The sequence below is a fragment of the Balaenoptera borealis genome, assembly GCF_965194805.1.
Source record: "Balaenoptera borealis genome assembly, chromosome: 13".
Lineage (NCBI taxonomy): Eukaryota > Metazoa > Chordata > Mammalia > Artiodactyla > Balaenopteridae > Balaenoptera > Balaenoptera borealis.
Genome location: NC_138870.1, coordinates 63,351,186 through 63,364,640, shown reverse-complemented (window position 1 = coordinate 63,364,640; position 13,455 = coordinate 63,351,186). Strand labels below are relative to the sequence as shown.

Below are 13,455 nucleotides of genomic sequence, written 5' to 3'. Positions count from 1 at the left end.
ATATTGTTTTTTGTTAAAGCTCAGTGGGGTTTTTTTTTCAGTGTTTTTTATTTTATTTGTTTTGCCTTTTTTGTATTACATTTTTGTCCTATGATAGTGGTAAATCTTACCCCTTCACCTCCTCCTCCACCTTTTCCTCTTCCTCTTTTTTCCTGTCCTCCTCCTCCTCCTCCCCCTCCTCCTCCCCCTCCTCCTCCTGCTCCTCCTCCCCCTCCCCCTCCTCCTCCCCCTCCCCCTCCTCCTCTCCCTCCCCCTCCTCCTCCCCCTCCTCCTCCCCCTCCCCCTCCTCCTCCCCCTCCCCCTCCTCTTCCTCCTCCTCTTCCTCTTTCTCTACCTCTTCCTCCTCCTTTGCTGGCCCAGTTACCTCAGGGATAAAAACCATCTCTTCTTCCAATAATATATTTGGAAAATGAGACTGTACTATCAAAACAATTGTGGCACTTAGTGAAAAACACAGCATTCTCAGAAATAAAATAAGTATGCACAGTGGATCACACACAATTGGCCGGGGTACTTCCCATCTTGGATACCAAAATCGGTAATCTGTAAATAAAGAAGTAATTGAAAGCTGGATTTCATATAAAGTAGTGAAATCGTTCAAGAAATAAAGGACAACAATACATACATATGGCTTGGTCACGATCTGCGTTACCTAGAGAGAAAAAGAAGGTTCATAAAGTTACATAAAATTTCTTCTTTTCCTAGAATATTAGATATGTTTCCCAACAATAATAATATCATTCTTCTAGTTTTCAGGCACCATGCTCTCATCTTTGATGTCTTCCTTTCAACCAGTAGCCAATTGTAAAGTACAACATATTTTCTTTTAGTAAAAGTCCTCCTGGTCTGCCAGAAAGAGCACGGAAGTATAGGAGGAAGAGGTGTGGATTCTAGTACTAATTCTGTCTCTAAATCCTGTCAACTTATATAAGCCACTCCACTCCTGCCTTTAAAAGATTGTTCCATCTTCGACATTCTAGAATTCTACATCTCTCTTTTTCAAAAAATGAAGTATAGTTAATTTACAATGTCTTGTTAGAACATCTCTTATTTTTATCTCTCTTCTCGCCACTTCCCCCCAAGATCATTCAAAATTAATTTTCTGAATCTACTCACTTTACTCATTTAATTCTTATTTTCAGAAGCTTTCAGTTGCTCTTCATTTCCTAGATGGCAAGGTTAACTATAGAGCCTGGTATTCCTTGTTTTTGCTATCTAGCCCAATGCTATCATACTTTTCAGGAAATAAATTTCCCTTCCTCTGCTTACCTGGGCAGAGAAGGTCAAACAATCATTCCCAGATTCCACTAGAAAGGAGAGTGGGAGAATAAATGCAGTCTCACCCATAGAGAGCCCAATGTCAACCAGGGCTTTGTCTTGCAATGATGGTACCCTTAGAGGAAAATTTAGAAATCACTCCTCAGGCACCTTGGAGATGAAATGAACTTCTGGTGGATCTTTGAAGTTATTTTAGCATTTTGTGCTTGGCTATTTATTACTTCATATTTTACAAAATAATTTCTATTTCAGAGCTCCTTAAAAAAAATCTTTTACCATATAGTCTGTATTTTCTCTACTTCATTCTGTGTATCTATACCCATTTATTGCTTAGTACGAGCAATGATGTAATTAGTACATTTCTTCTTTTCATCTTCAGTTCTCATCACTAAATTTCATTCATTACATTCTTCCTTTACTTTTGTACTTGATTACATATTTAAATACATTTAAATTTACTTACATCTCTATTGTTTGATTTATCAGATTTAAATAATATCTTTTGGCTCCTGGCTATAAAAGGTGATGAAATTAAGCACATTTTTTCTTCCTCTCTCTTCTCCTCCCAAGTTTTATGAATTTTATGTATATTATATATTATGTGTATACTCTCTCTCTCTCTATATATATATATACATATATATATATATATATAACCAGAATTTATTACCTGTACAGTTTGTTTTATAATTATAACCTTCAGGTTTGTTTTAGTCTTTGTCTATCAGTTAAGATTCAATGCTTAAGGACAGTTCTTTCAGTGCAGCTTTTTGCTTTTCCATTTATCTTTTTGGTGAAAGTCATCTTCTAGTAGTTTATTGAAGAAGTGCTCATGAGAACTATATACCACAAGTTACTGAATGTATCCACAATATTGGTCTAATTGCTTATATGTGAATAATAAGTTTGGGCTGTTTATAAATTCTTGGTTGACATTTCTTGTATTAAGGACAATATAGGCATCACTCTGCTGACTCTTAGCATTGATTGTTATTGTAGAGAAGTTTGAGGCCAGCCTGAATTTTTCTCTTCTATGCAGGACTGTCAATTGCCAATGTGGCATTACTATCATACCAGTGTAAAGTCGATTTTGTATTGTAGAGCTGAAAATGGACCTAACTATCTTTCTGTGAATTCCTTTCTCTGTATAGCTTCAGGTTAGAGTTTGCCAAACACAGGACTGCTAGTGAAATTTGGATTATTTAAAAGAAGACCATTATTCTTCAGAGGTGGTTGTTGGCCAGAGAATTCAATGGATGTGAGATTCACAGTTACCTCTTTGGTAGAATGGAAGACTATTTTCTTTGCTGCTGAACACTGAGGCAGTTTGTGGGAGCTTTCTCAAAGATTCCTGAGAATTGCAGCAATTTCCTGGTAAGCTTTTGAGAACCACCTATTTGGTGCTCCAGGCTAAGAGGTCTTCAGTGTCTGCTTCCCTGACCTTTTGACGATGCTTCCTCTGCTTTTTTCATGGCAACTTCTCTGATCTTCACTACCCTAGAACATTCATATAAGTTATATTTCCTACTCTAAACACTGTATTGTCAGAATACTTACAGTGGCTGTTTTTCTGATTCAACTGACTGTTAAACTCTCTAATAAATGATTTTACATTTTTGCTTAGATGCTTAAAGGATTCTTTTTTTTTTCTTCTAACTTACTCGGGGATGTCTAGATGGTGACTACTTTGTGTCACATTTTCCTGGCACATAGTATACACTTTTTTTTCTTTACAAGGTTTTTTATTTTATTTTATTTAAAATTGAAGTATAATTGACATAAAACATTATATTAGTTTCAGGTGCACAACATAATGATTCAATATTTGTATATTTTGTGACATGATCACCACAATAAGTCCATTTTATATCTGTCATTATACATAGTTACAAAATCTTTTTTTCTTGTGATGAGAACTTTTAGGAGCTACTTTCTTAGCAACTTTCAAATATGTAATACAGTATTATTAACTAGTCACCATCCTGTGCATTACATCCCTATGACTTATTTATTTTATAACTGGAAGTGGAAGTTTGTACTTTCGACCTCCTTCACCCATTTCATCCACCCACCTGTGGCAACCACAAATCCATTCTCTGTATCTATGAGCTTGGCTTGTTTGTTTGTTTGTTTGTTTTTAATTCCATATACAAGTGAGTCCATATGGTACGTGTCTTTCTCTGTTTGACTTGTTTCACTTAGAATAATGCCCTCAAAGTCCATCCATGTTGTCACAAATGACAAGATTTCCTTCTTTTTCATGGACAAATAATATTGCATTGTATATATATATATATATATGTCATATTTTCTTTATCCATTTATCCACTAATGGACACTTAGGTTGTTTCCATATCTTGGCTATTCTAAATAATGCTACAATAAACATGCGAGTATATTAATCTTTTTTAGTTAGTGTTTTCATTTTCTTTGGATAAATACCCAGAAGTGGAATTGCTGGATCATATGGTAGTTGTATTTTTAATTTTGGAGGAACCTCCATACTATTTTCCATAGTGGCCACCCCCGTTTACATTCCATAGTATGCACATTCGAGAATTTCTATTTCTGAAGGTTTTATTTCTTTAAATATCTATATATTTAGCTATAGCTTTATTTTCTGTTCTATTAATTTGGTTCTGTTCTTCAGGGCCTCTAATTATTCATGTGTTAAATCTGATTATCAGTGCATATTTATAGTTTTCTCTTTAATCTTTTAAATTCCTTGCTTGCATTTACTGTGTTTTCCAGCATTTTTGGTTCCTTGTGCTGTTTTCAATGTGATATTTACTTCTGTAATTATTTTACCTTTCTTTCCCCGTGTTTTTCCTGTGGTATGCCAGTGGTTTTATCTTCTGTTATCTTGCCATATCTTTCTTGATCTTTGTGTCTTTGCTTTGATCTCTTGTTTTAAGGTTCTTTATTAAGATTATTTTGAAGATGGTATATCTGTTCTCATTTCCTGTCTGTTCCATGGCAGGATGTTCTGGAGATTGATGGCAGTATTATTTTGCCATTTGTTTGTTCATTTTTCTATTTTTCTTTGAGTCTTTTTTGTATAGATCATGTATCAGTTTTTTTTTCTTTCAGTATCATTTATTTTCTATGCTGTGTAACAAAATACCACAAACTTAGGATGACACACATTTATTACCTCACAGTTTGTGTGGTCAGGAGTCCCAGCATGACTTGGCTGGGTTTTCTGCTTTCGGGTCTCACCAAAAAAGCAAAACCAAAACAACTCACTGGAAGCACTCAATAGCAAAATAGAGATGACAAAGGAAAGAGTCTGTGAACTTAAAGACAATAGATCAACAGAAATGATCCAATCTGAGAGAATGAAGATTAAAAAATGAAGAGAGTCCCAGGGAAACTGTGGGACAACAAAAAGTCTAATATTCATGTCATCAGAGTTCCAGAAGGAGAAGAGAAAGAGTGTGATGGTGAAAAAAAAAAAAATAAGAAAATAATGGCTGAAAACTTCTGAAGTTTGGAAAAAGATATAAACCTACAGATTCAAGAAGTTGAGCACACATCAAACAGAATAAGCCCAATGAAATCCATGCTCAGACACATTAAAATAAAACTGCTGAAAGTTAAAGACAAAAAAATAAAATAAAATCTTGAAAGGAGTCAGAGGAAAATAACATTACCTATAAAGCAAGAAAGAGTTAAATGACTGGATTTCTCATCAGAAACCAGAGAGGCCAGAAGGGAGTGGCTGCTACAATATTTTTGAAGTGCTGGAAGGAAAGAACTGTCAAGAAAACAATTCTATATCCAGCAAAAATAACCTTCAGAAATGAAGAAATATAGACATTTTTAAATGAGGGAACCCTAAGGGAATTTGTGGCCAGGAAACTTTCTCTAAAAGAATTACTAAAGTACATTCTTCATATTGAGGGTAAATGATACCAGAAGAAAACCTGCACTATCAGGAATTGAAGGGAGAGCCACAAAATGATAAAAATAATAGACTATCTGGGTAAATATAATAGACTATTCTGTTCCTCTTGAATTATTTAAAATATATTTGAGAGTTGAAAACAAAAAGTATAACATTGATGGCATTTTCAATGTATGTAGATTTAATATGTAAATAACTATGGGGTAAGGTAAAGGGATTTATATGGTGGTAAGGTTTCCACATTCTAAATGAAGTGGTAAAATATTGATTCTAAATAGACTGTGAAAAGTTAAGTATGCATGTTGTTATCCCTAGGACAACAACTGAAAAAATTATACAAAGAGATAGGTTGAAACCAAAATAGACAAATTAGATGAAACACTGAAAAATGTTTAAATAACACAAAAGAAGGCATAAAAGGGAAACAGCAATAAAAAATAGAGGGAAAAAACAGAGAACAAATAAAATGGCAGACCTAAATCCAATCATTGTAATAATTTTATTAAATGTAAGTGGTCTAAACACACCAATTAAAACAGAGATTGTCAGAATGGATTAAAAAACATGACCCAACTACATGCTGTCTATATGAAATATAGGCAGTTTAAAAATAAGCATAAATGAACAGAAAGCTGAAGTGCCTATATTTACATAGATAAAATAGACTTCAGTGTAAAGGAAATTGCTGGGATTAAAGAGGGACATTACTTTTTTTCTGTCCAGTTTTATTAATGCTGTATAAGTTTAAGGTATACAGCATAATGATTTGACTCATATACAGCTTGAAATGATTACCACAGTAAGTTTAGTGAATATCCATAATCTCATATAGATACAAAGTAAAAAAAAAGAAAAATTTTTTTCCTTGTGATGAGAACTCTTAGGATTTACTCTCTTAATAACTTTCAGATATAACATACAGCAGTGTTAATTATATTTATCATCTTGTATATTACATCCCAGTACTTATTTATCTTATAACTGAAAGTTTGTACGTTTTGACTACCTTCATCCAATGCCCCAAGAGGGACATCACTTATTGACAAAATGGTCAATTCACCAAGAAAGTATAATAATTCTAATTGTACGTGCACCTAACAACAGAGTTTCAACACACATGAAAAAACAAAAACAAACAAACAAAAAAACCTGACAGAACTAAAAGGAAAAATAGCAAAATCTACAATTATAGCCAGAAACTTCAACATCCTTCTCTTAAAAATTGATAGGATAACTAGGTAGAAAATCATTAGGGATATAGACGTTCAACACCATCAACCTACAGAATCAAATTAACATTTTTTGGAACACATAAATAGCAGAAATACATTCTTTTTAAAGCACCCATAGAATATATACCAAGGTAGAATGTATCTTAGGTGAAAAAAACAAACCTCAAAAATTTAAAAGAACTGATATCCATATACAGTATGTTCTCTGACTAAAATGGAATCAAACTAGAAATCAGTAACAGAAAGATAACCAAAACGTTTAAAAATACTATTTACAACAGCTCAAAAAAAATGAAACACTTAGAGATAACTCTAACAAAATATGTACAGAATATATATTCTGAAAATCACAAAACATTGATAAAAGAACTCAAAATGTTTCTCCCCCAAAATGCAGAAACAAATTGTGTTTATGCATTGGCAGACTCGGTATAGTCAATGTCCATTCTCTCCAGATTGATCTATAGATTTAATGCATTTTCTATCAAAATCCCAGAAAGACTTTTTATAGACAAAGACAAGCTTATTCTAAAACTTATATGGAAAGGCCAGGCATTTTAAAACCATATTTTAAAATTAAAGTAGGAGGAATCACTTTACCTGATATTAAGGGCCTATTATATAGCTACATTAATCAAAACAGTGTGGATTGGTAGAGGGATAGACTCATAAATCAATGGAACAGAATAGACAACACACAAATAAGCTCAACTGATTTTTGACAAAAGTGCAAAAGTGATTCAATGGTGAAAGGATAGTGTTTTCCACAACTGGTGATGGAATACTTGGTCTTCCAAGTGCAATCAATCAATCAATCAAAGAACTTCAGCATAAACCTCACATCTTGTTCAAAAATTAACTTAAAATAGATCATAGATCTAAATGTAAAACTGTAAAACTATTAGAAGAAAACATAAGAGAAAATATTTGAGGTTAGGTGAAGTGTTCTTAGGCATGAAAACAAAAGAACAATTTGTAAAAGAAAAAAAATTGATAAGTTGGACTTTATAATTAAAACATTTGCTTCATGAAAGACACTGTCAAGAGAATGAAAAGACAAGATATGGAATGGGAGAAAATGTTTTCAAATTATATATCAATCAAAGGATTTACACCTATAATATATAAAGAACTCTCAAAACTCAAGATAAACAATCCAACTAAAAAATGGGCAAAGGATTTGAATAGACACTTCACCAAAGATGACATAATGAGGGAAAATACCACTTGAAAAGATGTTCCACATTAGTAGCCATTAGCGGCATACAAATTAAAACCAAGATGAGATACCACTACACACCAATTAGAATGACTAAAATAAAACATACTGACAATACCAAGTGCTCATGAAAAAACAAAGCAACTGGAATTCCCATACATTGCTGGTGGGGATGAGAAATGGTATTCAACTCAGGAAACAAATTTGGTATTTACCTATAATGTTCAACACATATTTACCATTATGACCCAGTAATCTCACTTCTGGGTATTTACCCTAGGGAAATAAAAATATATCCACACAAAAATCTATACACAAATGTTTATAGGAGCTCTGTTCACAATTGCCAAGAACTGTAAACAACCCAGATGTCCTTCAGTGAATGAAGAACAACAAACTGTGGTACATCCATGTAATGGAATACTTACTACTCAGCAAAGAAAGAATGAAGTATTAATGTATACAATAACGTGGATGAATCTCCAAGGATCATGAGAACAAAAGAAGCCAGTCTTCAAAGTTACAAACTATATGATTCCATTTATATGACATTTTCAAAAAGACAAAACTAAAATGGTGAAGAACAGCTTGGAGGCTGCCAGAATTAGGAGTGGAAGGAAGGTGTGACTATAAAGGGACAACACAAAGGAGTACTTTTTTGGCATAATGAAACTGTTCTCTATCTGATTGGAGTGGTGATAATTTGAATCTATACATATATTAAAATTCATAGAAGTTTAAATAAATAAATGAATAAATTTAAATGATAGTTTTATATTTTGTAATATTATGTCTTATTTTAAATGCCTATCTTCCTAGCTAGACTGTAAGTTCAAAGAGGGCAGAAAGTATGTCTCTCTCCTTATCGTTTTACACCCCCTGCATGGTGCAATGTCTGGCACATAGTTATCACTGACTAAATATTTGTTGATTAGCTAAATGAAAGAGTTTTTACTGGCATTTTAATGGAGAATTAGGAGAAGCTTTGGTGGAACCTACTAGTAAGATGCTATTTTAAACTGGGAATTCCTCAGCCAAGACTTTTGACAGAGTGATATTGTCCTAGATATTTCTATTTTCTCACTTTCCATTCACTTTCAATCCATAGAAATCTGGTTGCTACCCTACTATTCCTCTGAAACTACTTTCAGGTCCCTAATGATCTTCATATTGCCAATTCAATGAGCACACTTTAATGAAAGGGTACACTAGGGGGCTTCCCTGGTGGCGCAGTGGTTAAGAATCCACCTGCCAATGCAGGGGACACGGGTTCGAGCCCTGGTCCGGGAAGATCCCACATGCCACGGAGCAACTAAGCCCCTGTGCCACAACTACTGAGCCTGCACTCTAGAGCCCACGAGCCACAACTAATGAAGCCTGTGCGCCCTAGAGCCCGCGTGCCTCAACTACTGAGCCCACACGCCACAACTACTGAGCCCGCGCACACTCTAGATCCCGTGCTCCGCAACAAGAGAAGCCACCGCAATGAAAAGCCCGCAAACTGCAACAAAGAGTAGCCCCCGCTCGCCGCAAGTAGAGAAAGAACGCGGGCAGCAACGAAGACCCAACACAACCAAAAATAAATAAACAAATAAACAAACAAATAAATTTATTTTTTTAAAAAAGAAGAAAGGGTACACTAGGACTCCCTCTTCTCCTTGTCCCTCTTTTTTTCCTAGGATTCTATTCTTGGTATACCATTCTTCTGTCTATTTTTATTTGGGTGAGTTGTACCTGAGTATGTTCTTCCTTCTTCACATTTTCAGTCTTATCCATATGTTAATGATTCTGAAATACAGCCCCAATCTGCAACTGAAGTTTACTAGTCTTATCTGCTCAGATGTTAAATACGTATTTAAAGCTACTAATGATAGAAACTGAGCCAATTGCATATTTCCCGTAGCTTCCTTTCTTCATATTATTCATACCTCAATAACTTTAGTTTTCTATTTCTTTATTTTCATCAGTCTGGGACAGTTCTTCATTCAATTTGACATTCAGATCTTGACACTAGTGAAGATAACAAGCCACTTATTTTGTGGAGAAATCCTCAGTTTTTTAAACAAATCTGCAATTTTGACTTATGCTTCCTTGTGGTTGGATTAGGTTTTGTATCTTTCGTAGGAATACCACAGAAGTGATGATGTGCTCTCTTCATTGTATTCTCTCAGGTGGTGCAGGGTTTTGGTTTTGATACTTCCTGTTGCTGGTGATGTTCACTTTGATCATTTTATTAAGGTCATGTCCGCCAGGCTGCTCCACTGTGAAGTTATTCTTTTCCCTTAGTAATTAAGTATTTCTATGGGGAGTTACTTCCGAACTATGCAAATAAACTGTTACTCATCAAACTTTTAATTTATTCATTTATTAATTTATATCAGTATGAATCATAGTTTCTTGTTTTAAGCCAGTGAGTTATAACTGACTACTATTATCATTATTTTGGCGCTCAAATTGTCCCAGATTTGACCAGTAAGAGCCCTTTAAGATGGCTTCTGTGTCCTTTTGGTTACATGTCTCCATCACTCTTTGAGCACTTCCTTGCTTTCAGATATAAAAAGATGCTTTGGCTTATCTTATGTTTCTCCTGCCCCAGCCGTTGAATCTGACCTTTCTCCAGTGAGCCCTGGTTCCCTTTAGTGCAGACTGGAATTTAGAAACCAAGATCTGAGTACTATTGTGCTCATTGCTTTAGGGGTCGGGGGGACACTGTTCCAAGGCTCTCTCAGAGCTAGGGAATATATGTATGTTGATACATACACATACAAATATTTACATCTATGTTTATTTATATTTATTGAAACCCTTAAGTTCTAATACCTCTAATTCCAAATCATCACCACAAAATTCATGCTTGTTTACTTCCTGTTCATATTTGTACTCCACTGAGTACAAATACAATGGAAATACAGAGTACAAATACAGTGAGAAAACTGGCTCCATTATCCTTAATCTATTTACTTATTTGATCCGTCCTCCAGTATGCTTCTAATCTCCCGTCACTGCTTCTACTCCCTCCTCGACATGGGTACCCTGTTCTTACTGCTTGGGCTCTGATACTCCACTTTAGGGTGGTAGAGTTACCAGATTTAGCAAATAAAAATATAGGTTGCCTAGTTATATTCAACTTTCAGAAAACAACAAAAATTTTTTTAAGCATAAGTATAGCCCATGCAATATTTGGGATATACTTATACTAAAAATATTTTTTGTTTTTTTGAAATTCAAATTTAACTTGGTGCCCACCATGTAATCTGGCAACCTACAGGTGGATCCTCCACTTGTACCCTTCTCCTACCCTGCTCAGACTCTGAAACTTAGCTTTGGACCTCTCCAATGTATGGATTCCTTTCTTACCCCACTAGGGCTCTGACCCCTACCATGCCAAGCCACCTCCCCCACAATAAAGGCTTCCTCACCTAGTTTGGACTTTGACACTTCATGTGAGGTTGCCCTAAAATATGGATGTCCCCTTACCTGTTTAGTTTTTAATACCTCTCTCCAGATCAACCCTATATGTGAATCCTCTCCTCATTCTGCCTGGGCTCCAACACAGTTCCAGACCATACCTCCATGGATGCCTTCCTTACTTGCTCAGACTCTGATACGCTAGGTCAGGCTTCTCCTTCCCACCCCATGTGGATTCTATCCTCACTTTGCTTGGACTCTGACACCACATAGTGAGCCACTCCTGCATGGACATCCCTTTACCCTGATCTTATACCCCAAGCCTGACCTCATGCAGGTACACTCACCTCACTCCATGAGGGCTCTAACTTCCCATACAAGGCCATACCATGTGGACACTGTTCTCCCCCTACTTAGGCTCTTTCCCCATGCCTACTACATCATGTATGAATCCCTTGTCTTCTTGCTTAGGTTCTAACATGTCACATCTGGATGCCCTCTGTGTGGATGCCTACCTCTTTCTGACCTACCCAATGGCTTTAGGTCTGGATATTTTCAGGAAGAGAAAGAAAAGGCGAAGAGGAAGAGCAAGGTTTTGCATCTTGATTCAAATGAAGCAAGGGAAGAAATGTTACGGTGGAGTCACTCCAGCAGTGGCATATAATGAAATTGTTCACTAGTTTCTTTAACACAAAAGCCTAATATGCCCCTTATTTACTGTCTGAATTTAACCCCTACCACATTCCTCTAAGCATCATATATTCCAGATATAGTTATACTTTTGGATTATACATTCTCATGTTTAGAAAAACTAAAAGAAAAATTTAATAAAACATATTTTCTACTTTTATCTTTTGAATGTTTAGGGGAAAAATGAAAATAAAAGGCTATTAAATATTTGCTACTTTACTTCTTTCCTCTTTCTGAATGTTTTGGAATACCCCATCCTTTAGAGCAGTCACTCTCAAACAGGCTGCTATTTCAGGAATTAACTGAGAAGCTTTTTCAGGGCATAACTGTTAGTTCTCATTCCTTCTTTCAGATTCTAGTATGAACTTAGGGGCAGGAATAATAGTAAGAGAGGGCAGAAGAGGTTGTGTAGTTTAAAAAAATCTAAAGATGATACCGTTTGATACCACATTTGATAATATAACAATACCATTCTGAACAAAGGAACAATATTAACATGGCAATGAAAGACTAGTGTTCACCACTTCTTTTTCTTGTCATCAAATGCATTATGGATTTTTTTCATGTTTCAGTTATTTTCTTTAACTTACTGCATAGAAAATCTGTGCATCTGTCATAGCTGCTACATCGAGAACACATTAATCCTCGTTGATAAGGACTTCTTGACAGAGCTCCTCTACAAAAAAGCAGAAAACATTTTGTTAGAAAAAGTCTCAAATTTTATGTTATTTAAATAGTATGGTTAACCAATTTTTAGTTAATTTATAAAGGCTATTTAATTTTAAAAATGGACTTAAGGGAGTACTTAAATTGGAGATGTAATCTTCCCCTTCTTTTTTTCCCCCAGAAATACTCTCTTCTGAAACTAATTCCCATTAATTTTAAAGTATTGTAATTTAAATATGAGGGAGTTTTAGAGCTTCTTTCTTTTTATTTTGTATCAAAATTTTCCTTTAAAAATGGATGTTATAGAATGTTTTATAACTAATTGCTTCCTGATTGGCACATACGTATAAAAAGCTATATATAAATGATATATTAGTTTTCTGAAACATTTGCAAAATCCTGAAATGCCTATTGTCACAAATACCCAGCTGCATGGATTATTTTGAGGTCTACATGAAAAATACATAAGTATATAAACAAGCAAATAAATGTAAATGGGATTTTACAAAGTTGGTTTAATCCATTGTACAGAGCACAGGGGAGAAGTAAAAAATTATTACATCAATTGCCCAGAGGTAAGTTAGGAAAAGAGGCCCAAAAATAGATATGAATTGGGAAGCATATTTTAAAACATCTGAATAAGAAAGATAGAGAAGATAGATAGGGAAAAGATATTTTTGAGTGAGAAGAGGGTCATTAATTGTGGTTATTTAAACATGATTGCTTATTTACTCAGTGTATAATTGCAAGCTATAAACACAAACATTAGGCATTTAAGTCTCTGGTTAGGCCACTCTGGGCCATCTAGAAGAATGGCCAAACCTTAGAAATACATATTCAAAAACCTGAATATCAAATTTCTGAGTCATATCTTATCAGAAGTTTTTGACGATACCCAATAAGGTATCTGATACCCTCAAATGGCAAGCTTTCAAGTACATCAAGGATATACAGATATCTGTTGTTATTTGCAGATCATATATCGTTCTCTAATTTCACTGTTCCACAATCAAACCATTTCAAGAAGGAAATGAATTTTGTTTGGATCCCAGCCA

At 34.8% G+C, this 13,455-nt stretch overlaps 1 protein-coding gene across 2 annotated transcripts in view; it reads right to left on the bottom strand.

Moving 5' to 3' along the window:
• Window positions 1-509: 509 nt before the first annotated feature.
• Window positions 510-13,455, bottom strand: part of GLIPR1L2 (GLIPR1 like 2) — a 39,768-nt gene continuing 26,822 nt past the window's right edge. Inside the window, exons 4-5 of one of the 2 annotated variants that reach the window (XM_082351741.1) lie at window positions 12,325-12,410; window positions 510-652 (exon numbers count right to left, since the gene is read on the bottom strand). In XM_082351741.1, coding sequence (XP_082207867.1) covers window positions 576-652; window positions 12,325-12,410 — 163 coding nt within the window. In that variant the 3' untranslated portion in view covers window positions 510-575. Of the gene's footprint in view, window positions 653-5,921; window positions 12,411-13,455 lie in introns of those variants that run through there. The other variant, XM_082351742.1, reaches the window with a different exon arrangement.